This window comes from Accipiter gentilis, chromosome 16 (genome assembly GCF_929443795.1).
Source record: "Accipiter gentilis chromosome 16, bAccGen1.1, whole genome shotgun sequence".
In the NCBI taxonomy this organism is placed as follows: domain Eukaryota; kingdom Metazoa; phylum Chordata; class Aves; order Accipitriformes; family Accipitridae; genus Astur; species Astur gentilis.
This window is the reverse complement of record NC_064895.1, coordinates 24674386-24701968: the sequence shown is the minus strand read 5'-3', so window position 1 is coordinate 24701968 and position 27583 is coordinate 24674386. Positions and strand designations below refer to the sequence as shown.

General features: G+C 38.6%; 1 protein-coding gene across 1 annotated transcript in view; it reads right to left on the bottom strand.

Moving 5' to 3' along the window:
• RCAN2 (regulator of calcineurin 2) overlaps positions 1 to 27583 on the bottom strand; it is a 90522-nt gene that overhangs the window by 58922 nt on the left and 4017 nt on the right. Inside the window, exon 2 of the mRNA XM_049818521.1 lies at positions 22170 to 22393. Coding sequence (XP_049674478.1) covers positions 22170 to 22391 — 222 coding nt within the window. The 5' untranslated portion in view covers positions 22392 to 22393. The remainder of the gene's footprint in view (positions 1 to 22169; positions 22394 to 27583) is intronic.

Sequence of the window (27583 nt, the reverse complement as noted above, 5' to 3'; positions counted from 1 at the left end):
AAAAATTAAAATTTATCAACAATGCAAAAAAGATTAGGTTGGTGTCAGAATGATACTAACCATATTCCATCTCTTCACAGTCATGCAGGAAGAAATGTGAAGAATGATATCTTCCGATCTGCAATAACAACAGTACACAAAAGGGCCAGGAAGAAGTCCAAATAAAATCATGATTTTAAGAGGCCTCCAACCAACCATGTTCCATCTATGGCAGTTTATAGGCAAGGAAGCTCTACATTTGTCAATTAGACAACAAAAAGGCTGATACCAGACATATCTAGTGAATCAGTTTTCTTCAGCAGATTTGCCAGTGTTCACATGTAAAGATTAAATGCTTTACAAAACCAATACTAAGGGAACCACAGCACAAAAAAATTACTGACTTTGCTAAATGATCTCCAAAAGTAAAAAAAGCAGAAGAATACCCATGTACATAGAACTGCATTACCTTCCAGGATACACCAATAAAGTGCCATATGTCTTATAGGACAGTAGAATAATCTAGGTTGGAAAGGACCTCTGGAGGTCATCTAGTGTAACCTCCTACTCAAGGCAGGGAAAGCTTCCAAGTTACATCAGATTGCTGAGAGCCTTGTTCAGTCAAGTTCAAAAAAAATCTGCAAGGATGGAGATTTCTCAGCCTCCTTCAGTGGCTGAAGCGGGATTCAATACTTATCCACTGTGACAACTGTTTTTCCTTATATCCAGTCAGAATTTCCCACGTTGCAACTTATATTTGCTGCCTTCTGCCCTTTCATTGTGCACCTGCAAGAAGAGTCTGGCTATCTCTTCTCTACACTCATTCAGTGGTAGAGGACAACTAGATCTCTCCTGAGTCTTAGTCTTCTCCTCAGGTTGAACAGAACCAGCCCCTGCAGACAGCCTCTCCACATGTTACGTGCTCCTTCATCACCCCTCTTCAGACCCCCTCCAGTTTGTCTACATCCTTTTGGTGTAGGGGAGTCCATAAAAGGACACACTATTCCAGATGTTGCTTCACAATAAAATAAAATAAATCACCTCCTTCAGCCTGCTGGCTCTTCTCCTGCCGACGTAGCACATTGCGCAGTTACCTGTGACTGAAGACTAGAATTTGAACATTTGAAAATACAGAAGTCTCACAGTGAGGAAATAGAAATGAAAAGCAGTTGGAAGCAAATCTCCCACTGTCTACTGCATCCTCATAGATAGAAGTGCTACCCCTTGGGTGGCCTTCCATTCAGCAATAAACTGGTTTCCTGCACTGCAGGAAACTCAACACGTTGCCCCTGGTTCCCTGGGAAGTCTCTTTCCAATATCCCTGCAGTTTGTGTTTCTGCTCCCAGCTCTTCCCAAAACTCCATTGCACTGCAGGTTTTTTCCTCTCCTAACCTTTCTTCCCTCCTACTTCGCATTCTGGAAGCCTCTCTTTCCCAGTGCCCAGCTGCCTCCAAGGAAGAAATAACACCTCTGACTGTTCAGCAGCTCAGGTTTCAGGGTCCAGTAGCTCACAGAAGGCAAACTAAGCTTTTTCTGTAGGCTAGTCCCAGCCATTAAAAAACAAAACAAAACCACACATACAACAAATAACATGCTAATACTAAGCATTCCAATATAATGCAAATATCACCCGTTTCATAAGTACTTTAAAGAGCTTTGAGTAAGACCGACTTATCAAAATCCTTACCCAATGATCTCATTTGTAAGCTAAGGAAGTATGGGCTACATGAACAGACTGTTAAAAGGGGCTGAAAACTTGCTGAACTGACAGGCTGAAATGCTAAGAATCAAGTACTCAGCATCCATTTGACAACAAGTAACAAGCAGAATATCATAAGGGTCAGTATCAGGGCAGATACTGTTCAGTATCTTCTTAAGTACTCTGGACAACAATACAAATTGCAAATGATAGTAAAATAGGTAGTAAAATAACAGGTAAAGCCTTAAGTTGCAGCTTAGGAGGTCCTGACTGGACATTAGAGAAAAATTTCTTCACTTGAAGGGTAACAAAGCACAGATGCCATCTACCCAGAGGAGTTGTGGAGTTTCATGGAGGTTTTCAAGCGCTGATGAAAGAAGTCAAAGCTGACCTTACCTAGTGTTGGCAACAGTACTAACTTTGAGTGAGAGGCTGGACCAAATGGCCTCCAGAGAACTGTTCCAACCAATGTCTCTGATTCTGTGAAGATACAGTGCAGGAACTTAATTGGTCAGGACAGCAATGATAATTTGGGGAACACTCCTGGGGAAAAAAAAAAAGCATATATTGGTCCACTAAGTGGGTGCACCAAATAAAATGCTTGTCATTCTGCTCAGGTAAATGGATACTTGTTACCACACTCAAACTCAAAAAGGGATTTGTTAGTTTCAGACCTTCTCATTACAGGTTTTTCATTATTATTTGCATGAGGAAAAGCAGAGAGGTCTGCTTGCTTGTAGACTCAAAAAAAAATCTCATATAGAGAAAAGTCAAATTCTCAACATGGTAATAATACTACATACTTTACATTGCCAAGAGCTTAGAAGACTCCCTTGCTTTTGTCTGACAATCCTCTGTCAAGCCGACTCCTTGAGTGCCACTTAAATATAATTTTAAGTACATTTAAATACCTTACTACATTTATCCAAACTTTGAATTACAATGTAATTAATCACAGTGGCTTTTGAGTATACAAAGCCATCTTTTTACCTTATAGTTGGCCTATAGGCTCTTCCAGTACTGCCAACAGAAAGAAGAGTAAAGTGTTTTACAAATAAAACAGTAACTTTGGCAGTAATGAGTTGTTATATTTAATATGCTAAGAGGGCATAAACTTCTAAAAGCTTCATGCAACAGACTACTGCTACTGGAGGAAAGCTGTCATTCAGTATGAATATGGGGATCAAATCTAGCTCCAAATAGAGAGTTACAAAAGCAAAAAATAATTTCCCCCCCCCAAGTAACTACAATTCATATCAAATGAACTGCAAAAGACAGAATCTGATATCAAGAACTTACATCCTTCTTTAAGAAAATGCTCTCATGTAGGAAGTAGTGCAGTATCAGGGGATTAGTGATAACCCTAAGTGATTATTTTTTTTTCCCCCAGGCCCACACACAAACCAGAGTAAGTTTATGAAAACAATTTCTCTAGAGCATCTGTAAAGTGAATATATCCCAAACTGCATGCTCATCTAAAGGTCTTTTATGTCACTCAGCACTAAATGAGCATGCAATGGAAGGAATTAAAAATGGCAGAACCTACCATCTTCTGATACAGTTAAGTAAAATTCAATAATCATATCATTGGTCAAAGAGATCAGCCCTTCTGTTTGCAAGGCTTGAAAAAAATATTTTTATGTTCAATGCATTTAAAACTACTGATGTATTCAAATATTTCAGGAAGCATTCTCTTCAGTACATTCATTTACTTAACTATCTTCATGCATTAGATAGCAACTGTATCCATTAGTTACCAATTAGCTCTGCTAAGTATTTCTGCGTATAGCTGGAGGACATATTCCCTCCCCCATAAAGATCAGAATACCAAAGATTTCTCCCCACCCCCATAAGCAGTCAAGTGGAGAGGACACAAGCAGTATATTCTAAAATTAGAAGATACAAAGATAAAACTAGAATATTTTATCAAGTTATTTTTAACAAAACCAATCTTCTTACCAAGGCTGAGCTATGTACAGCACAAGTACTCAATCCTCCCATTTTGTTCAAAGCATACTGTAAATTTATTTAAATAATTTACTACTGCATATTTTAGCTGATCCCATTCATCTAAGCCAGGCTGAAACTTTATCCATCTTATGTATTACCTTGCTTTCCAAGTAATCCTATCTGTATACTTCAGTAGTGCTTTGCCAAATAAGACAACAAATATTCATAAAAATGAGTCAGATTTTAATCATCTTAATGCAACATTATTTCCCCTCCCTCATTGCCTCCAAAAAAAATTAAAAATGGTCAAGGGCTACCTGTAACAGCAAGGCAAGTTAATTGCCTTAAATAATTCTCATGATACATTTATCCTAACAACATCCCTGCTATAGTAGGTGGGATAGTAATGGAGTCCTCTGATACACATATAAAGCAGCCTGGTCAGGAGAGAAAGATAAATCTGTGAACACAATTTGGGTGCCAAGTCCCAAACACGTCTGTAATCATTTGGTTATGCTTCCTCTCCACAGCATGAATACCAAACTATCCACTAAGGATCTTCCACTTAGTATGTATCTTGGATCATTTCTGTTGTAGGTGGAGGTGGTATCCTTGTGTCAGCTGGTATGAAGAACAGAGCACATGCAATTCACAGCTAAACAGGTTGATAGAGGCAAACACTGACAAAGAATAGATGGGGATTAGAAGGGAAAAAAACCCCACCAAACCACAAGACCTAGAAAGAGATATTTGAAGGCCGTTTTACCTATGTAGTCTTGGCTGTGGGTTTTTTTCAAATCATGGTGAGGGTAGTTGAGAGAGTAAGTCAAATCATATCCAAACACAATTTTATGATTTGAATTACTGGCATATATCAAGTGGAGAATTTAAAGTACCAGTAAGAAGCAGAAGTGCAAACAAAAAGCTCCCATGTTTCCTTTCCAAGCTTATAAAAAGTTCCTTATCTCCACCTTCTGGTGAGTCTATTTAGACAGATGAGAGATTCCAACAGTGAAAAGGCAAACATCCTAAAAGTTTGATAAAAGCTCACATTTACCGTATCAGTAGCTTCCCTCATGAAAATAAGCTACTATCTTTTTCTTAGGCTGCACAGAACCTACTGCTTACCTAAGTACATAAGGTAAGTAGTAGACTGAAACTACTTTAAACATAGCAGTGTAGCCATGTTCATGGGGCAAGAAAGCAAAAGAAATTTAAGCTTCCACTTTCAACAGGGGCGGAGGGTTGACCTTTTTTATTGTAACTAACATGCCCATCAGTGACACTCTTGGGAGTACAGGAAGACTGCAAAACTAGATCTCCAGGAACAGGATTAGCATTTGTTCCAAGGGGTGTTTTGTGCCTCAGGCCTCTTCTTTTTGTATTTCAAGTTTTCAGGCACTGATTTCCACCATCACTCCCCATGGGCCAGATTCTAAACCCTTCCAACCCATTCTAGACATCTTTTTCCAGGCATTGTCCCACCTGTTTAAAAGGAATCGGCTACAAAATACCGGTCATTCATCTGAAGTTAGAAGAACAAGATCTTCTCTAAGCACTGAAAAATTGTTAACTTCATAAAGATCAACTATGTAACCCAGTATTCAGTGTTTGTCTAAAAACTGTCACACTTCTAGATTCAGTTTCCTGTTATCAGTACAGACATGAAGCTACTTCATCAAATGTTAGCTAGCACACTAGGATACCCATAAAATCTTGAACAAATACGAAAGTGCAAGTTGTATATATATACACACACAGAGATAAAACGTTGGTTATTTAAAAGCATATTAGGATTCTGAGCTCAGCAGACAATTAAGCAGTATTAAAAGTAATTTATTAATGTAGAGCACCGAAAAGCCATTGGTTTCCTGTGGTGCTTATATCAATACTTGCTTTTTGGAAGACTGCCTTCAGCACTGCAGAGCACTTAAATTTCAGTTGCATAAAATGTTCTGTTCAAACCTTGCAGATAATTCCTACTCAGCTTCAGTTCGACTGCAATGTACAAGTTAGCAGTATTTTAATTCGGAGTCTGAGTGACTATATAAACATAACTCAAGTTTCACATATCCATCAAACATATCATGGTAACACGCATCAATAATATAAACAAGTTTTTAGAAAACAGATTATCTTCTAGAAGTTTGTTCTAGTTAAAGAGCAAGTAATTTGAAAATTAGAACCTACATCATGAAATGACAGACAGAATACATATGCAGCAGCACGCTCTGATTTTATAATCTGCACAAAGCAAGACTGTGATCCAGAGGAAAGCAAACAGCATGAGGAAAAAAGCAAAGGCAAAGGAACTGTATGAACTCCCATCTCAGATGTTTTTTCCAATCTTTCTGACAAAGTAGGCAGGCATCTATCTCAAGTATTTAGGAGGAGGCCATGATGATAACTCCATAAGGTTTTTTGTTCAGTCAAAATGGATTTCATTAGAAAACCTCAGGTAATCAAGAACCAAATTATACATGGAAAAAAAAAATACTAGTTTCATTCTCATTCAACTATGGAAGACTCAAATGTAATTTTAAAGGCAGGCTGCATGCTCCTTCGAACTTCAGTCAAAGCAGAAAAACTAGCCTCAAGTTCTGTGAAAGAATCAAAAAAGCTGGAAAATGATTCTTTGTTTTTGTATCCCAAGCACATACCTTCACAGTACTTCTGTATTAGGGTTTCAGTGACCCCATTTTTGTGTTAAAGGCTTCCCAATGTTTTGCTTTTGTCCTTACAAGGAAGGAAAACAACTCTGGAATATTAATGTCTTGCTACATGCAAATAAAGTTGGGTAGGAAACAGAGGAGTCTTGATGGTATCATTCCAAGGTTTTCAACTATAATCCTGTTCTATAGATACTATATTTTCTACTGTGGTTTGGAAGCTCAAGTAACAGGAAGAAAGAATGTTTATAAACTTCTCTCAACACCCATTTGTGACTTACCTGCACTTTCAAGCTCACCCCATTACTGCTAGCCACATGTGGGTTCAGACACTAGCAAAGCACCTTCAGCACATCATGTCTGGCGCTGATGTTCATCAAGACTGAAGTTGCACTACTTTCCATCAGGATCTGCCTTTGCATTCTGCTTTCACATATGTTGAGTCTCTTTGGAGCACTGCTTGATTTACACTAGGGTCTCATAAAGAAGGTGCACCCAACCTTTGATTTTGCACAACTCTCCAAAATGTGTTCTTTGTCCCCCACTGGATGTTCCTAGAATTATTGTCCCTATTTCATACGCAATACTTCCACGAGTAACTAGCCTAAACCCTGACCACATGTTTAATAGTATGATCCCAAGATGCCATATGAGAAATCTCCAGTTAATCCAGCAGGCTTAGGCTGGTATCAGGCCACTGGAGCTACTTCCACATGACAGAGGTTAAGTGGTGTCAAGGCCCATTCCCAAGTCCTGAGCCCAACTGTCAGGGAGTAGCAAGAGCAAAGCTGCTTCATGAATGAGGATTAGCTGGAAGGTGAGGGTGACCACAGTGCAGGCAGTACCCTCACAGACCAGGGCCTGTCCACAGCAGCTGAAAAGGGTAGACAGAGCAGGGTGCTGGTGACAGCAACTATTGACAGCCCTGGCCACAGAAAGCAATGGAAACAGGTCTAGGTCTATCCAGGGAGTCAGGAGGAAAAAAAGATGGGACGAGAGCCAAAGCTAGAAAGACTGCAATGTAAGTCCAAGGCTACAATGCGTGGCCAAGGACAAGACTGGAGAAAGGTAGACCTACGTAATTGTTCAGTCCAGGAATGAAGGCCCCATCCTGAGCTTTAATGGAGCTCCCGGACCAATAAACAGAAGGTGAGACTTGTCACAGTAACTAAAGCCTGTTGGTACACTTGGGACCCTGACACAAACTGACATGTATTGGCCACATCTGTGCTATAAGTGATAATTAAATTATTTCAAGGAAACTGTTCACCCTTAGCTTCTGAAATGGCTATTGGGAATGATTGCTGTGACCATGCAGACTCCCAGACTATGTCTGGAAGTTGTTAGGAAAAGTACTATTTCTCCTCAGCCAAAAGCATGTCACAGACCATTTTAACAATTCAGTTGAAAACATTATCTCACATTATAGCATTGGAACTCTTGCCATAATATTATTTGATTTACATCAGCAACACAGCCTAAGATATTATACTTTCATGCTTATTAGGATTGAATTTCTTCTCAGTAGATACTCACTGACATTGAGTGAGCCAAAGCAATACATCAATTTAGGTTTTAAGGAAAACTATGGCAAACAAGACAAAGCAGAAGTTTCCCTTTAAAACCAATTTAATAAATAGGCTATAAACTACTCTAGGGTCTAGCTAAATTGTACTCCTCCAGTTTGCCCCTTCTCTCAGCTTTGTTACTAAATCAGGTATAGCCAACTATTTATATCACCTCACCTGGCAGCACTGCTGGTACAGTCCACTACTGAGGACAAAAGAATCTATTTTACCAGGTTTGCAAGCAAGCACAATAAAGAAATTATTTCTGTCTTACTTCCTAGCTATGTACAGGATACCATAAAGGGAATATAACAAGTGGAATAAGGAAAGAGTTCAGAATGTAAAGAAGTTGAAAAGATAAAAAAGTGCACAGCTAGAAGCTAAGTTCAGAAAATGAGCCATAATACACTGCAAAAATTAAGACCTAGGTTCACCATAAGCAAAAACACTGCAAAAGAACACTAATAGTAATAATAATTACTCTGCAAAACTATTTTGCATGGCTAAAATGAAACTCAAATACATTTAGGATGAACACTATTGTTCATATTGTACAAAATCAGCAAGGATTAAAACTTGTATTTTGTATTTAATATTCGAGTGGCAGGGTATTTAAAACTACATTCCCTAACATATGTTATCTTTCCTTCTTCCCACAGCTGAAGAGCTATGTGGTACATGAAGGAGTCAGCAGATGGCACCCATGGCACTCGATACAACCAGAGCACACACATTCTGATATCCTTTACCTCACACACAGTGGATTATTCACAGTAAGCATGACTTTTCTCTGCACCAGCCAGGATTTTCCTTTATACACTGTAAATAGTCTAAGTACGTATAAATTAAGTTTATCTTCACTATCAAGGTGACTTGCTGCATGATTATTAGGTGCAAGGAGAGATCAGAAGTGGAACGGTGTGTTTCACTTTCATAATTGTAATCTTAAATTCCACAATATTGATACTTCTACCCAGTTTTCAAAAGTGATGCATCTGTGCGAGAACCCCAGTTTCAAATACCCTCCTTTACCCCACCCTACACACACCTAAGGTATGACCTTAGGGAAAAATAAAAAAATATATTAAGGGGGGGGGGGGGGGGGGGGGGGGGGGGGGGGGGAACCCACCAACCCCACATACAGATGGTGATTCAGGTTACAATAAAGCTCAAAACCACAGAAGGCATTAACAAGAATCTAAAGTTTTCCCAAAATCAGTATCACAGAATAGTGACACACAACCTATATTTTATAGGTCTAGGGCTAGTAGCAGTCCATACACTACAAGAACATGGATAAAGGATAGCTGAATGTCCTTCAAAAACAAAGTAAGGTATGGAGGGCATTAACTGCTAATGCAGAATTAGAAGAAAAAGCAAGGTAGGTACCAAATATTTCAACAAGATCAGCCTATGCAGAAACTCTATACCGCATTATTTGTCGTGCATATAAACCACACAAAATTCTAAAGCAGTCACTGCCTTTCACATGACTTTCAGCTTATGAAGAATTTTCTGAGAATCCAGCATCTGTTAGTGTTCAGACTTCATTCCCCACCCTTCAGATACACTACAAGAGAGTAGATGGTAGTCTGTTTTTTACATTGGAATAATTCTCATTCAAAGTGCAGATCTGTGCAAGACCTACTAGCAGGAGGAAAAAAAAATAAAAAAAATGAATGACCAGGAAAAATACAGGATTGTACTCGGAATGGAAGATATGAGTTTCAGAAAAATCTCATCTTATTTTGTAATGTATTCAGTAAAGGTATTGGTAAGGCATACATCCATCTTTTTCTGGTTTAAAACTCTGACAAAGATCAGATAAGGATTGAATTCTTAGACCTGAAATAAATACATGAAATGCAGATACATAGTTTGGACAAGCTATTTTAAATGGTTGTTTTCATCGTCACTACATAATGTCAATCTGATCATACATTTTAGATGAACAGAAAGACTACACTGCAGTAGGGTTTTGAATAGATAATCTGAACTATGCTTCAGTAAGTGACAGTTACCTCCACAAAAATTTCTCAAAATTTAAATACATACACAGGACACACTGCATGTGCTATATGTAGGTCATAAAACAGCAGGGAGCCAGAAAAACTTTAGTTTCAGAACTGTGAGGGTGACATTAAGACAACCAGTAATGAATAAAACTATTTATTTGGGAAATACTTAAGAGGTATAAACTTTATTATTTAAATAATTTGAAAGTGGAAAGACCTATTATCTTCCTAAGAAACACTCCTGTACCATTTGTGCTATGTGTTTCTCCCTCTACAAGACAAACAGGAACAATTAGAAAGCTCATATCAGAAGCAGCTGTATTACAGAGCACACAGCAGATATACTCGACACTGTTGAGAGAAACACCTGAAATGAAATGGTCATAGTAACAAGGAAGATTTGCACTTACAGATACAGAAGATAAGGGGATTTACAGAAGGGCACAGGAAGGAAGGACAGCATAACACCATCCTGTGATACATTTTTGCAGTTCCTGTTGACAGCAGCAGACTTTAAAGGAATTTGGAACTGTCCACATCCAAAACCTTTAAGTCAGATGGTGAAAAGCAGCCACACACATTTATTCAGAGGAACAGGATCACTAGCAGGTAAGAACAGAACAGCTCTGTAAGTTATTCATTTAAGTATATAACATTATATAACCTGAATTTACTCTTTTCTTGTTAAAGACATTCTTGGAAGAATCCACCCAAAAGCTTTGCAAAGGCAAGAACGTGAAAGCAACCAGTACCAAAAGAAACTAAACTTGCTAGTGTATGTTAAAAATGTTTCATATTGCATAGGACCTCTGGATCAGGGCCTGTGCTGTGTCAATGCCCTCAGTCTGTACATGGCTCTGTCCCAGCAACTGAAGGAAAACCACATAAAAATAACTCCAGTTTCCAAACTGGCAGAAGGCTGATCTAGATAGCCCTGTGGCTTGATGCAACACAATCTCAGCCATGTAAAATACCCATTCCCTTCACTTCAGCACTGGTGGTATTTCAGCCTGAATGAACAGACTGTATTTTCAGTCAGGGACACCACAAACTCCAGCTACTAAACAAACAAACAAAAAAAACAACTTTCAAGAAGAACTATCTTGAGAAATAGATAAACAATCACCATTCAGAAGAGTCATGAAGGATAAAACCAGAAAAGACATGTATTGCTTGACTTTATCATGGCTTTTAGAAGTCAGCCCCATGGTGCACACCAGTCTGTTACTGAGACCTTAAAATGGGGGCCAACTCCCACTCAGTCAGGGGCTGCTACCTCATTTCCTCAGCATATTCTGAAGTTTTCAGTTTTGTTCCTCCCTTGTAAGCTAGCCACACACTGGAAACGCAGGGATGAAATTATCAGATTTCTCCCCATTACTTGTTCCAGTAACATTAAATGCAACATTTCTAAATGATTGCATGCAGCAGTCTTACAATGTCTTTATGCTTTTTAGACTAAATGCAAAACCAATTAAAGACAACACATTGATTTGAATCCACCCTTCTGCAGTGTAACAGACACCTTCATTGCTCTCTTGCCAGGGATACTCTAATTTTTTTCCCATCCTACTATCATCTTAACTCCCAGCTCATTAGTCTCTATCACATGGAAAAAATTTCTCTTATCCCTCCGAGACATACACATTACATCTACCATATTTGCAGTGCCTCTACTTCTGTATTAAATTTCAAAGCCCAGTACAAAAGTCATGTAATTTAAGCAGGGTAAAGCGTCTACAAAATGCAATCAAATTAGAGGAAAAGAACCTACAGTTAAAAGAAATCACATTAAAGCAAGACAATAAAAAAAATACAAGATACATTGTTTTTTAAAACTTGTACTCATGGGAAACTAAGAATTTGAACAAACTCCTCAGCAGACAAAATGATATCGTTTATCAGCAGATCTGTTGCCTGATGATTGGATCCGAGAACACAGCCATAGAGAAATCCTTGCACTATTGCAGCCAACGCCTAAACTTCCATCAACCACAAAGAAGCATGGATTTATCTGGCACAGAAGAAAACATGTTTTCAAAGGCACAGAAGTAACTGATAATTCATTTCACCTTGATTCAACTCTGAATATGATCTCTTACCCTTGTGCTCAAATCCACTGCAGAATTTGTCTTAACCAATGCCACAATCTTAAAGCTGCTGTCTCTCTCTTCTCTCCTCTGTATTACCTCAAATCACTTTCCAGTATCCCTCATTTTCTAAGACTACAATCTTTTTCAGGCATTACTTTTTTCCTACCTCTATCAAGCATGAATTGATTTATTAATTACATTAAACTCTGGTGCAGAGTTCTTAACATATATTTTGTATGAAACATTTGAGAATTCCCTTAAATAACTAGTAATTAGAGCTGTAAATTTACTGTTTTGAATGCGATTAAGCCAGAATGTAGCTTCTGTAAATGCAATGTCTTTATGCATTGGTAATTAAGGCTGACCTTCATTTAGAAGCTTTTTCCTTAGGCCAGAAAACTGATATCGGAACTTGTGGATGGATTAGGACCTCTGATGGTAATAAATAAGGAACAGCTGCTGCCCTAACCACATTAGAATGGCTTTGCTGCACTTTTTGATTACTATCAGCTAGAAAAACAGTATTTTTGTTGACTTCAGAATGACAGTTTGTTGGAGGGAGAAGGGAAAAACCATGTTTGATTATTAACAGATATTAGCTGATAAGAACTACTTAATAGAACAAACCAAAGAGTCTTCTATAAACTACACAGAGGCAGCTTTTCCCTTTGAAAGATGTAGCTCTTGCTTGTGTCAGCAGATACCAGAAGGGTTGACTTCTTGCTTTAATATGCACTGTGCCAAGTGAAGTTTCACTTAGATGCAAGGAAGTTCCTGTAGAATACATTGCTGTGGTTTATTCCAAGGATGACCCGATGTTTATGTTCTTGGCTTTATATTGCTTTACAAAAACATGCTATACCTTAGACTGCCAGACAAGAAAAAAAATCAAGAAAACCAAAACAGGAGTAACCCTCATCAAGAGTACCAAGTACCACCAGTTACAATAAATCCAGCCCTCTCAAACTTGGTAAATATGAAATACCATAAAATTGCATGGAGAGATTGCTGCTAGGTTCTTTTGGTAATCATCCCAGGGAGCAACATATCCTGCTGTCATCCTGGAAAAAAAAAAAAAGGCTCCGTATTCCATGTACACACAGTGAAACTCTCAAATACTTTCAAGTAGGATAATCAGAAGGAAAAAAAAACAACAACAAAACTTTTCTGTCAGCAGAAGTCCTTGGTTGAACTCCCGTGTCCCAGCTAACACTGGTAGCGAGTTCAGAGGAAAGGCATACTAGCCTCAGTGTTCCAGGCCAGATCTCAACTTCCTCAAAGATCAAAAGGCATTTAAGTCCAGGAATTTAGTTCAACCTATTACAGGAGACAGACAACTGCAAAGTGGAATCTTAATCTAAATTTGTAGAGTGTTTAGGGATATCCAAGTCAGACCTACCCACAGTTTATCCTACAACGTCCATTGTGTTAGAGAAAGGAGTAATAACAGAACAATTCTTTCCTGACTTACAGATAAGACCTTGCAATTCCCTCTGGCTCCTAGAGCCTATGTTTTCTCATGCCAGGACAGAAGGTCTTCATAAACCTTGGCATGGTTTTACCAACCCCTTTGTTAAAATATCTCCTTATTCGAAACTCTGTGTATTTTAGCAGAACTGATAAGAAAATTACATTCCTGTACAAAAAAAAAGTTTAAGTACGTACCCTGAACAGTCCTTTCCCAGGAAAGATTTCCCACCCACGGTGGTTCCTTGAGGTAACGTGTTCCCTCTAGACTGCAGAGCAGATCATGACCACAGAAAGGCAATACGAGAAGTTTTCCATAGTTGCTCTTAAGGAGAAAAGTACATTTCCAAATTTAAAAAGCAGACAGTAACTGCTGTCTTGTGTGTTCTGGAAAGAACATTAATCAGTTTATTTTTGTAATTTACAAGGAACTAGTATTTAGATGCTTTGAAGCACTACTCCAAATTCCAGCTGCAATAAATACAGGCCTACCTTTAACCCAGTTGGTCTTTTGCCAGGCATGTTCTCCTATCGAAACAAGGGCATTTGTGCTACCAAGCTCCCCATGCATGTATGGGAAAATAAGCCCAAGTACTGTATAAATTATTAGACAGCATCCACGTTACAGACAGTGGCATTTCAGGCCCAGAAATACTCGTTACCTTTTTTGTTTGGTTGGTTGGGTTTTGTTTGCTTGTTTTTAAAAAAAAACGCATTTTCAGAGTGGAAATTGAACACTGATTGAATTGAGGAATACTTGGAGCTTGGCAATTCCTGGATGTCAACATGATAATCATGGCCAAGTATACCTTGGGATGCATGGGATGAAGTGAGCATACGCATAGATTTAACTTAACCATACTGTTACAACTGCACAATCTCAGTATGCCCTTTCTGTTTCTTCAAAGGCTATCAAATCATAAAGCTTATACAATTTCCAGAAAGACAGCAGAAACACTGAAGCCTTTTAGTAACTGCCAGAACCAACTAAGAAGGAAGACAGAAGGAATGCCTAAATCAGACTAGACTAAAGACTCCTTACAGTTCCATTACAAATTCTGCAGATCACCTCAGAGAATACTAGTGTCAGGCCCTATATGCATACATAAATACGTGAGGTGCCTTTAGTACCCTCAGCAAGTCGTCTTGTTAACAGTGACAAGAGCAACCTTAAATAATCTCATATAGATGTATTAAAATTCTGAATACACAAACCACACCAATCAAAATAATTCAGTTTCTTCCTCCGATCAGAACAAACACTCAATAGATCCCAAACGTCAATGAAGGTTAACTTCGCTACTGCCCTTTCTCCAGTAAAACCTCAGCACCTTACTGTTACTGTGGCTCTACAGTCCTAGGGAGTTCTAGGCATTCATATGCTTTGTGCATCTTGGTGTGTGCTGGTTTTGGCTGGGATAGAGTTAATTTTCTTCATAGTAGCTAGTATGAGGCTATGCTCTGGATTTGTGCTGAAAACAGTGTTGATAATACAGGGGTGTTTTAGTCATTGCTGAGCAGTGCTTACGCAGAGTCAAGGTCTTTTCTGCTTCTCACACCACCCTGCCAGCAAGCAGGCTGGGGAGGGCACAAAAAGTTGTGAGGGGACACAGCTAGGACAGCTGACCCCAACTGACCAAAGGGATATTCCAGACCATAGGACATCATGATCAGCATATAAAGCTGGGGGAAGAAGAAGGAAAGGAGGATGTTCAAAATGATGGCATTTGTCTTCCCAAGTCACCACGTAATGGAGCCCTGGTTTCCTGGAGATGCCTGAACACCTGCCTGCCCATGGGAAGTGGTGAATGAATTCCTTGTCTTGCTTCACTTGTATGCATGGCCTTTGCTTTACCTATTAAACTGTCTTTATCTCAACCCAAGAGTTTTCTCGCTTTTGCACTTCCAATTCTCTCCCCCATCCCATCAGGGGGAGTGAGCAAGCAGCTGTGTGGCACTTAGTTGCCAGCTGGGGTTAAACCATGACATCATGCCAGTCATGTTTAGGTAGTTCATATGATACAGTATATTCGACTTCATGAAGTGACTGTTTTTGTTATCTGAGCTCCTCAACATAACTTACAACTGACCTGTGAGTAAAGCACAGAAACAACAGCTATACAGAGGAGTTGTTACACCAACATCCCATTCCATGCGTCAATACATAGTTGACTAAAGAGGGCCAGCAGCTATACTGTAGAAAGTAAACTAAGGTAGGTTTATGAATGACAAATATCAACAGCTCTTTTAGGATGTAAAGAGGACTTATGTAATGAGGCTGCAAAAGTTGTGATTATCACCCCAGCAGTCAGATGGACTCTCAGATGCAGAGCTTGAAAGTTCAGAGGTGTTGTCAGCTGAAATACTGGATTGCACTGATACAGTTCACAGAGAAACTAGTTGAAATTAGTTACAGAATAAATGCCGTAGAAAATGAATTTTTTTTAGACTGCATACTTCTCAGAGCAAGAACAGCCTCTTACAGCTATATTTTATTGACTCCATCATACAAAGAAGTATTTCTTAGATGTCTCTAAACTGCCACCCCAGAGAAGAGTGCAAGATAGGATTCCCAGAGGACAGCTACAATTCATGAAGTGCTGAAGGACACTGCTCCTGCAGCCTTTCTTTGCAAGCTCTCTACATCTAATAGGAAATACATACACAGTAAAGAAACACTTCAATTTTGATAGAATGACAGGCAGTAACATTCATTCCATTTATAAAGCAGAACAAAAAGTAGGCAGAGATTCCACAGCACAAGTCACAGTCTGCTTCAAGTGGCAGTTTCTGATAATGTTATCCTATAAACGGACAATAACCTTAACCTTAAAAGGTAGAAAAACTGAAAGTAAAACAAAGCAACAGCAAGTGTACCAGGAAAGCAGAATGAAGCCTGCATTCCTTTCCAGCCCTGGAGCGGTGACTTCATCTTTGCTAGGGTGACCTTCCACTGAGTCCAGGCTTGAATACTAATATTAGACTAAAAAGAAGTGTGCCACCCTCTAAATATAATGATGACTCAACACCTAGAGGCTTTAGTGATGTCATATGACCAAAGAGGTTCTGACTTCACAATCTAGATCTTTTTAAAAGGAAGTCAAAAGAAACAGATCTTCCCCTGCAGAAACAAAGCCTGCTTCCTAGAGCATCTTCTTGAATTAGCCTGTGGGAAAAGGGAACCAAAGAAACATTTCACACATGGCAGCAGACACACCGGCTCCACTTTGTTTAAAAGGAGCACTGACAGACACATTTCAATTATATGCTTCAGAGTCAATGCATCAGTAGAAAGTTTCAGTTCCAGAACCAACATATAAAAGTTAAAGACAACACAGCAGACCACTGAACAGTCCAGTGGCTTTTACTGCACCTTAAAAATAAAAATAGCAGCATGAAGATGTGCTTTGTTGAGAAAGCTAAATGCAAGTTACAAAAAAAAAAAAAAAAGCCTTTCCAAGTAAGGCTACAGAGCTCTCTTAAAGCACCATCCTTGGAACAAATATTCCAGCACTCGCTTGAGGTAGCCTTAAATCTTTTTCAAGGCCCAAGCTCAATAATACATTTTAAAAAAAAAGTCAAAGGAAGTCTAGCATTGGCTTCTGTAGTAAAAGCAAGTAGTCATCCAATATGTAAATAAAGTTGTAATGTGAAAGAATCCCTCATGAAATAGTAACTGTTTTCATAATAAAGTCCTTCCATTAAAACAGAATTATCTTTTCCATTAACTTGCTAGTTTGACTTTTTTCCTCTCTTCCCCACCCCACTTCCACTAAGCTCACAGTTCAGGAAATGTATTTTTAATCACCTTCATTCCCAAATCTTGCATTCACACACTGACCCTCCTTATCAGAGGAATTAGGATACATGTCAACATATGTTCACAGAACCACAGAATAAGTGAGGTTGGAAGGGACCTCTGAAAGTCATCTTGTCCAACCCTGCCCCCACCCCACACTCAAGCAGGGACACCAAGAGCCAACTGCCCAGGACCACGTCCAGACAGATTTTGAAGACCTTGGTGGAGGGAGGCTGCACCACCTCCCTGGGCAACCTGTGCCAGTGCTCAGTCACTCTCACAGTAAAAACATCAGTTTCCTGATGTTCAGAAGAAACCTCCTGTGCTTCAGTTTGTGCCCACTGCCTCTGGTTCTGTCACTGGGCACCACTGAATAGAGCCTGTCTCCGACATCTTTGCACCCTCCCTTCAGGTGTTAACACACACTGATAAGATGCCCCTTCACTGGACTCTCTCCAGTATGTCCATGTCTTCCTTGTACTGGGAAGTCCAGAACTGGACACATGTTTGGTCACTGTATTTTCTCACACAGAAATAATATCTCCTATTGGTTTGAGTTACACTGGCAAGAAAAAGCACTTAATGGGCTCTGACTCCTAGGCAGCTCCACCATAACTGAAATGCTCAGAAACCAATTAATCATTCTTTATCTGAAATATAACTACTAAATTTAATAGGTGTTCCTTCCAATTTGAGCCAAAATAGCAGAAAAAAGAAGAGCATACAGCCTCTAAACAGCTGGAGGAAACACATCCCTCCCTCACGTAAGCATATTCTAATAGTGACAGTTTTGTGTAAGCATTTCCTGAGGCATCTGAAGGAACCATCTTAAGAGACAAGGATGCTTTACTTTGACAGTCTGCTTACCAGTTTCAGCCTGAAGGAAGCTACACAGTCATATTACAGAAAGGATGGTTTTACAAAACAGTGATTTATGCATAACATAAGCACAACAAAAGGGTTACTATCCGGAAAGCCTGAGGACTATGTGTAGCAATTAACTGTTAAAACACACACATATCCACCCTTAGGAGTAATCAGTCATACCCTTTGGCTTGCCACCACAGTTGCTTTATCAGGAGAGATAAAAGGAATAGCACCTCCCATTCAGTCACACTTTCAGCCAAAATTAACAGTCTCAATTTTGCCATATCTTGCTCACGTAACTAGTCCCATCAGTTTTTCCAAGAGACATGTGGCAAATCCCAGGGTTTAAGAATAATTTTATTTTTAGTTTCTCTACAATAAGACTTCCATGACCCAAGCAAGTCAGTGCTGTACAGTCAAAAAACCCCAAAATCTGCCCCTACCATTAACAGGTTATATGCCAAAACAAACGATCAGAACACAGGACAGTGATAGGGACACAGCTGAATGTGATCCCAGCTTTGCAACAGGCCTGTTGGATAATCTACTTCTCCATGCCTTTGTTCTTCCCTAAAAACTAAAGAGCTCAGCATTTTCTAGCCACATTGTAAAGAAGGCACATTTTCTGTATGAAGAAGCAGGCTGTCCATGATGGGAGTGGAGAGATAAGCCAAACCACCTCCCTTGAGTTGTAGCAAGCTGTTAGTGCATTGAAGCTGCTAAGCCATCCTGTGCAAATCCTTAAATGCCCATATTATCGGCCTAGCTATCCAGGGCATTCTCCTGACCTAAGTAGAGATTTCTTTCCAAGAACACAGGTCTGAAAGGTAGGGAAATATTTTTTGACCAGATGCTTTGTTCCTGTAGCAAAATTAGATACATGTAGATAGTACTAATCTGTATTTCCTGCTTTGTTCCTATAGCAAAATTAGATACACGTAGATAGTAATAATCTGTATTTCCCCTTTCTTCCACCAGTGTTTTAAGATCAGGCAGTCACTCTGGAGCAGCTTCCTTTAATCCAGATGGCAACACTCATCCTCAGATCCCAGAGCCCACAACTCTTCCAACTCACTATGTTGAGGCCTTAAGGTGCCAGCCAGGAGAAAACTCAAGCCTGACTTGATAAGAGTTTCTTTGTCTGTAAAGGACATGGCCTTCAGCTGCAAGAACTCCTCCTCTTCAGAAAATGAAGGTCCAAACTCAGGCTCCTTACAGATGCCGTCACCACTCTTGGTAGGCAACACAGAATCCCCTCTAAGAAGTGCTGTACAGCCACATGATATTGGTGAAAGAGTATACCCGATACAGGATGCAGTAAGAACAGACAAAGCAAGTCAGCTTATCCACGGTGCAGGTGTATGTGCAGCAAAGTGTTCCCTCAGGGTTGGTGCAAGCCCATATATTCATGCACAAACTGGAATTTACCCTATATCTGATACAAAGTAGTTAAATGCCTTCAAATTAAAACAAAAATATTCAAGGCATTTGCTTTCAAAAACCTATCTTTAGTAAGCATACTGCTTAGATATTTGTGTGAAAAATTTGAACTTGACAGTTCAGCCTCTTAAGACACTTCAGGTAACGTAACTTTAAAGCTGTCAGCATGAATTGTTTACATTAATAGTGTTGCATGCCAAAATCACTCAGAAGTTTATATATTTAAATATTATTTACACAGCAAGTTCACACACCAAATCAAAACAACCATTTCCAATGACCTGTTTCTCTAGCTTTTGTTGTTAGCTAACTTGTAACTTACAAACCAGTCATACCTCCATTTTCCTCCTAAAAGTGTAGGTCAGGAATAAAAGTCAAAAGATACATTGCAAAAACTTTACTTTCTGTAGAATGGATAACACCATGGAACTACTGTAGTTATAAACATTACTGTAGTATGTTCTTTAAGAAGTTTAGTGTACCACTACATATACATTGGATCAATATATAATTGAAGATACGAGTGTTAGCAGCATTTATTGATTGTGATTCTGTGATATTTTGAACTTTAGCTTAGTAACATGACAATATTTTATATTGAATTCATGTGTGCTCTTATCCTGCAGCAACAGTTAATAATAGAAAGGATTACGGGTATTAATCAACTGGGAGCACAAGTGCATGTTCTACAGGAATAATAAAAATCATAATCAGCTCCCTAGGTCCTTGGATTTAATGAGAAATCTGAAGGTAATCCCATCTAGTTTAATACAGACTTACAGGAGTAACCACTTACCTGCAAACAGAGCTGTTCAATCCATGTTATTGACAGATAGTTTACAGACATGCACATGGAACAGAATATCCACCTTCACAACCCAGCTGCTATTCTTAAGACACATCCTTAAGTCCTGCAAGTCTTTGGGGATTGCTATCCCACATACTTACATAATCACCCATTCCATTTTCTAACTAAGCTATCAGCTAAATCCTAGAATACAGCTCTCAAAAGGGAAAGCTCAGGAGCAAGTGGGGATAGAATCTCTAAAGCATGAAGAGAGATTCTCTAGTTCTAGGCAGGCTTCCATTTTTTTCCTTTAAAACTGGACTTTCAAACCCCTTCATATTTAGTGAAGTTCATTACCAGATGGTTACAAAATTCTACAAAATGGCACAACATAAGTGCAAGATGCTTATTAGCAAAAAAGACTTAAATACAATAAAATGGTGCACCATTTTAGTGCTGTGGTATGAATTTTTATTTTCTTTTAATCTATTCTACTCAAACATACACAAGACATCATTATGGAAGACAAACATGCCCAAAAACTTAAACCCAAAAAATTCCTCTTGTGCAGCCTCAACAGATACCTGTTTCAGTACCTTTAACAGGAAGCATGTATCCTTTGAAGTCTTGTTTTATTTCCCTTTCATCTGGTAATTTCCCCATTAAAGACCCTTTGTCCATCCAGGCTAGCTTTGGTTCCAGTGAATCTGTAGTTTTATCTGGATACTTCATCAGCCAGTTCCAGCCAAAACCCACTTTACCACTTGCCAGCTTGTTTCCAAATTGAAAATTCTGGACAAGACACTCAAGTAACCTCAGATGTGCCTGTAACAATTAGCCTAGACTAATTTCATCAAAGACCCAAGCTGTCAGTTTTATATTCCCAACTTCTTCATCAGGAAGAATCCCAGGCTAAGAAACAGGAATTGAACACTTCCTGCAAAACTTGATTATTTTTTTTTTAATTTGAAAAGGATATTGTTTTCAACATTCTGTTTTAGACTAATTGCAGACTTAAAAATATTCTCACCCAGTTCCTCTCGTCTTTGTTCTCACTATCATTCATCTTAGATTTTCCAGATAAAAGAGTATTTCAGGTAACTTAAAATATTTGGGACCTTATCACTCTCTACAACTACCTGAAAGGAAGTTGTATCAAGGTGGGTGTCAGACTCTTCCCCCAAGTTCAGAAGTGATAGGATGAATGGAAACGGCCTCAAGTTACACCAGGGGAGGTTTAAATTGGACATTAGGAAAAATTTCTTCACCAAAAGGGTTATTGAGCACTGAACAGGCTGCCCAGGGAGCTGGTTGAGTCACCATCCCTGGAGGCATTTAAAAAACATGAAGATGTGGCTCTTACGGACTTGGTTTAGTAGTGGACTTAGCAGTGTTAAGGTAACGGTTGGACTCAATAATCTTAAAGGTCTTTTCCAACCTAAATGATTCTATGAGAAAATAAAAGAAAGGCAGCCTCCCATCACAGTGGTACATGATCAGCAAGTGGGAGACACTTTCACATGATTAACTTTGCCACCTCCATCATGACTGCAACTATGGTTGCTATGAAGATCTGTACCCATATTTCAGTATTCTGCAATTCTGAGCAAAAGAAAAACTTTTTTGTTCACTGTAGTTGACAAAAAGGCTTTTGAACTCTTGCAATAAACATTATGGCAGAGTGTTGTTGTCACCTTAGGAAGAAGTCATATTTGTGATCCAGTTTCTTTGTACAAAACAGATTAGACTATTGATCTGTTTCACTGAAACTGCAGTAAACACAAACATAAGGCATATGTTTCTTTTACATTGAAAATAAGGAAACCAACATCATACCTTACTGTCCTCATCTTCAAACACAGACTGGTGAACATTACAAGCAAAGAGAGAATTCGGGAGGTCATTGAAGTCGATTATTTCATGAAAGTCTTCTTCTGCAAAACATCTCTTTAAATCATTGTCTCCATTTAGAGAGTAGAGTAAGAACTGTCCTCCATCTTCCGGGATGCAGCCATAGCGACCAAGGCCTCGCATTCCAAAGTAGGAGTCTCCCCTCATCCCTGGCAGCATGGAGAAGAGACACACAGTTACGCTACACTTTTAAAAATATCACATACACAAGTTAACCCAGAAATTCTTAGCTTGGGGGCTTAGTTTGTAGAAAGTATATTTCACACTATTTTAAGACAACAACTGACCTCTGAAACAGGGCACTACGACTAGTTTCACCAAGATTCAAATAGGGACTTTGCTTTAGTTCCATTTATTAGAACAGAAGAGACCTAACCCTATCAGCACAAGCTGCTGAACACAACCAGAAGCAAGGCATTTCTTAAGTGGCCCTTGCCCTAAAAGGGAATACTATATTGCATTTGGGTTTGAGAGTTATGTTTGTTACTGGAAAGGCAGGCTGGTGCTTCCGAGCCTGCAGTCAGCTTAGAAAGAAAGTATAATGCACTGGGTATGAAGAAAGTTAAAATAACTTTGAAAATTATACCAGATATCAACTCAAAGGAAAAAAAAAAGGAAGAAAAAGAGACTGTTAGAATGAAGCATGAACACAATCAAAAAACAGTACAACACATTACTATTATAAAGAATAAAGCCAATTTTTTTTCTATAGTTTAAGGACAGAACGTACCCTGTTTTTCCATGCCCATTAGCAATTTCTTTGTTTGCATCTTAATCACATTAGGAAGCAAATAAAAAGGGAAGAGTGGGCTCAAGAGAACATTCTCACCACCTTTTGGGAAAATCCTGCTGACTTTGGAGCCTTTACTTCAAATCCATCAGAGCAGAAAGATAATTTTAAGACACACAGAAGTAAAAAGCCCATATATCAAACAGTATCCTACTGTTGTTAAAAGAGTAAACTTCATACCAGCCAAGGGAAATAAGTAAAGGTCCAAGTAATTATCAATGTGTTAAGTAGTATAAATTCAGGTATTTATCAGTCCTTAGTACAGGTGTATTAGACATCAAACTACAACATCTATAGAGCTCCAGTAAGCTGACTAGAAGCTATGCAGGGAAATAATTTAATTCCCTTGTATTTTTGTTTCTTTCAGTAATAATATGCAATCATTGGCTGCTTTTTCTCCTCATAACATAGGGAGTTAGAGTGTTAACATAAACAGTGTGTTCATCCATTTCAGATTTGCCCTTGCTCTATTACGTACTTGCTATTCTCTATAAATAGTTGTAAATATTAGCTCAAATACAATATTTAGGACTTGTGTCCAAAATTAAACCCTATGGGTTTATTACACTTAATCTCAGTAAAGCAAAGTTAAATTATGGAGCTAATTTGCCATGTCTGTGCCTTTCAGATAACCTCAATCCTGCTGCTGCTCTAAAATGACATTTGGCCGATGATGGAGCACGTCATTCTGTAACTTTATGTTACGGAAACGGCAGTAATTGTTATCGCTGAAGTCTCAGGGCTAACAACAGAAATCCTCAAGAAAACAAGATAAAGTCATGCCCAAAAGTATCAGTTTGGAGCACTGAGTCCACACTTGCCACACTCCCAAATCACGTGATAGAGACAGATTTATTAGCCAGAACAATTAAGGTTGGAAGGGGCCTGCAGAGGTCATCTAGTCTGAAACACAAGGTCAGACCAGGATAATCCAGGACCTTGTCCAGAGGTAAGTGTACCGCAATACCACTCATAGTACATATAATGATTTCCAGAGAGCTGGTAGGTCACAGGATCTTAGCTGTCCTCCTTTTCCAGATACTAAAGTATGTTACACAGCTCAGAACAGAATAGTTTCCTAGTCCTGTACTGTATGCATGTAATTTATGAGGGAAGGGTTTAAAACAAACAAGGACGCAGTGCAGGTGTAGTATGAAAACCTCAGGCCAATTACCTCTTTTTACAGTGTCAACCTGAGGACAGGTTTTTAGACTATCAAATATACACTAGTATTTTTGCCAGCTCAGTCTCACACTAGCAGAACTATCTCCAACTAATTTCAGCTTAGGAATTTAATTCTAACCGAAAAAAAGAGCCTGAACAGATGACAGAGGAGATGGCTACAACTTCAACAATATACATTAGTGTAGTAGGAACTCAGTATCACAGCAATATTGCCTCTGGTATTTAAGCCAACTCACTTAAGCCTAGCATTACTCTACATGTCAGGCTAAACATACCCATGCAAGTACTACACAGAAATCCTCACAGCAGCCACTGCTGGGGAAGAAACTTCAATTCTGAATGTATCACCACTCAAGCAGAAAATATTAATAGATCATTTACTCCAAATACAATCATCTCTAAATGTTTTCGCCATCATCTCTAGCCTGTGTCAAGATGAGACTCATTGCTTTTAGGTTTAGAAAAATAAACTTCAAGCCTAGTATGTTACAAAATATAATTTACATGGCAGAACATACTTTTGCCCATGAGCATGAAGTATTTCATTTACAACAAACTACTTGCAGTCAGTAAAGATACTATTTTATAGTCACGCTGGGCAAAACCCTTCTTCCCCCACAAGCATTAAGCTGCAAGAGGCCACCCAGCAGAGAGGGGTGTTTCAAAGCCAACTTTACACAACAGACTCAAGAGGATAAAGCTGACACAAGCTGATATTCAAAAGTTGTAGGAATCTGGATTATGAATTAACATTCAATAAGCATTCCAGTGAGAAGAGGGGAGATTAAATGGAACTGGGCGTAGTGAAGTTTAAGATGTACAAGAATGTCCTAGGATATAATGAAACACGAATCTGCTGGCTGAATGGAACTTAAGAGTCAAAGTAGAGCAGGAGAAGCAATACAGTATACCAACTTGTTTTCCATATACATCTCTATTTATATTAGCCAATTTCTTAAGCTGTACTTTTTAGTCTAATAAATGAGCTTCACTTTCACTGTAAGTATGATAGTAATGTTGAAGATAACTTCATGGTAGCTAAGAAATTTCATACATTCTGTTCCCCAGTGCGTAACAAAGCTGTCAGGGTGTGCAGAGAAGTAAAGAGTCTCAATATATCGACAGAAGTCAGAGAAGCCTCCAGGTTTCTCCACTAAACTGTTGTTTGTTTATTTTTTCTCCTGGGATAGCCATATTATAAGGTACTAGATAAGAAAGGAAGCTTTTAAGTTAAGAATTAAACAAAACCACTATGACAAGCAACAGAACAAGTCACAACCATGAAGTTCAGGTTTTTAACCAACTTAGTTGAAATAAGGAAATTAGCATACACTATAGCATGCGATTCTACTATGTATAGACTTCAAAGTTCTACCTGAGATTAGAAATTAATACTCTTACATTATGTGGCAGTAGTTTTGCTCTGCTAGAGCTCTTTAACAAGAAAAGCTTACTCCTTTTTCAGACAATTCTTGAGAGAGATTTGCTCAGTGGGATTTGGGCATTAGCCAAGTCTTCTTAAAGTCACTGTCTCACATGCCTTTTGACCATCTTTTTTTCCAGACTTGTAGGTAGGTGTATACATGCACAAGCCTCTTCTACACTTAAGATATACCCAGAATTCTGATCAGTGTTGCCTCCACTAGCAAGTCAACTTACAATACCCTGATTATTAAATCCTCTGCCCAATTTAAGATGGGACCTGAACAGCTAAGAATATCTGTATGGAATAACTATTGTTTCACAAATTTTACTTTGCTATACAAAGGCCATGTACTGCATGATATTAAGCCCAGCCCCACAATTAAAATGGAAATCTCACTAAGACATATTATGTTCCCCAAGAAAAAGTAAACTGCCTATAAGCCTGAGCTCAGTGGTAATCAGAGAGGCCAAACATACTTGAATCAACATTTGTTAGCACACTTCAAACCCTTGGGCTGTAAATTCAGACTCTGACTGGACAAACTAGCACTTCTGCCAAAAGACGCAACATTATCTGTCGTGCACCTCAGGCTTCTCACTTCCAACACCAGACACTTCCCTACACAGAGACAGGCCCCATGCCACCTTTTTTAGTGGAGAAAGCATCTCCTGCTCGGATTCATGGCACAACTGCACAAACTGATTCAGTTAAAAGAAAAGACCAGGCCTAAGGAAAAAAGTTTGGCTTTAACTCCATTAGGTAGATAACTGACCTGACTGATTCACTTCATGGCTACATAAATATTTGTAGTAACCAGGGGAAAAAAAAAAAAAAAAAAAAAAAAGAAAAAAAAAGAGGGCAAAGTTTGGGAATGCACTGGCAACAGCAAAGGTTACAATTGTACTTTTCAGCAGCTAAACCTACTTAAAACATTCATGAAACCATAATCTGAGTTTTCACAGCTCTGCATGAACTTCATAAGTCACAGTATCAGAAGTTACCTTGAACCTGTTATGAGCTGGAAATCTAATGTTTTTCTTCATTATAAATAATGTTACACATATACATAATAAAGGATATGTAGTTACAATTTTTTCTGTCTGACAAACACCTTAAGGCTCAGGTGTTTTGTTGTTGGTAGTGTTTTGTGGCTTCTTTGAATTTACTTAGCCACTTCAGGCAATCAGCTGTCAAAAAATATTCTTTCCAATTATTTTGCTAATATAGAACAAAAGAATTTACACTTCAAATACCTTAAAACAATTAATTCTAAATCATGCATAATCCATGAACTGGATTGCCATATAAAATAAACTAAATTCAAAGTCATGTTTTATGTAACTGTAATACTATCACTGAATCACGTTCCCATTTATATTAAAGCTCCTTTCCACAGCTTCTGACAAAGTAAATTAGCTTCCCCCTTCGTATGGTCCCTTTTATATTATTGAAAAAACAGAAAGACATCCACGTAAGAGTAAACCGTACTCATCTTACTTTTAAACTGTAATGAGTTCAAAGTGACCTATGCATTTACTTCTCCATTCCCAAATCAGGAAATTTTTCAAATACTTAAAATACCAGAAGTGGTCATACAGAATTTCAGAAGTGGCAACACCACAAAAAAAAAAAAAATACAGTAACACTAAGGCATCATCCAGCACCAATAACGATGCTAAATTCATTCAGCAACATCTTACCTGGGACCACACCAGTAAACTCCATAGCAGGATTGTTCCCTTTAGAAGGCTGACATACTGAGACATAAACAAACCTGAGCCCAAGTTCATGTAACCTCCAGCTAATGCCGACTGCTTTTCACATCTGTTTATCCCTTTTAAATAAAGTTCACCCGCATGTAATCAGTGTTCCTATGTTATTTCTGAATTTGGTGTAGGGTTTTGACCCTAAACTTCCAAGTCAGAAAATACATTACAT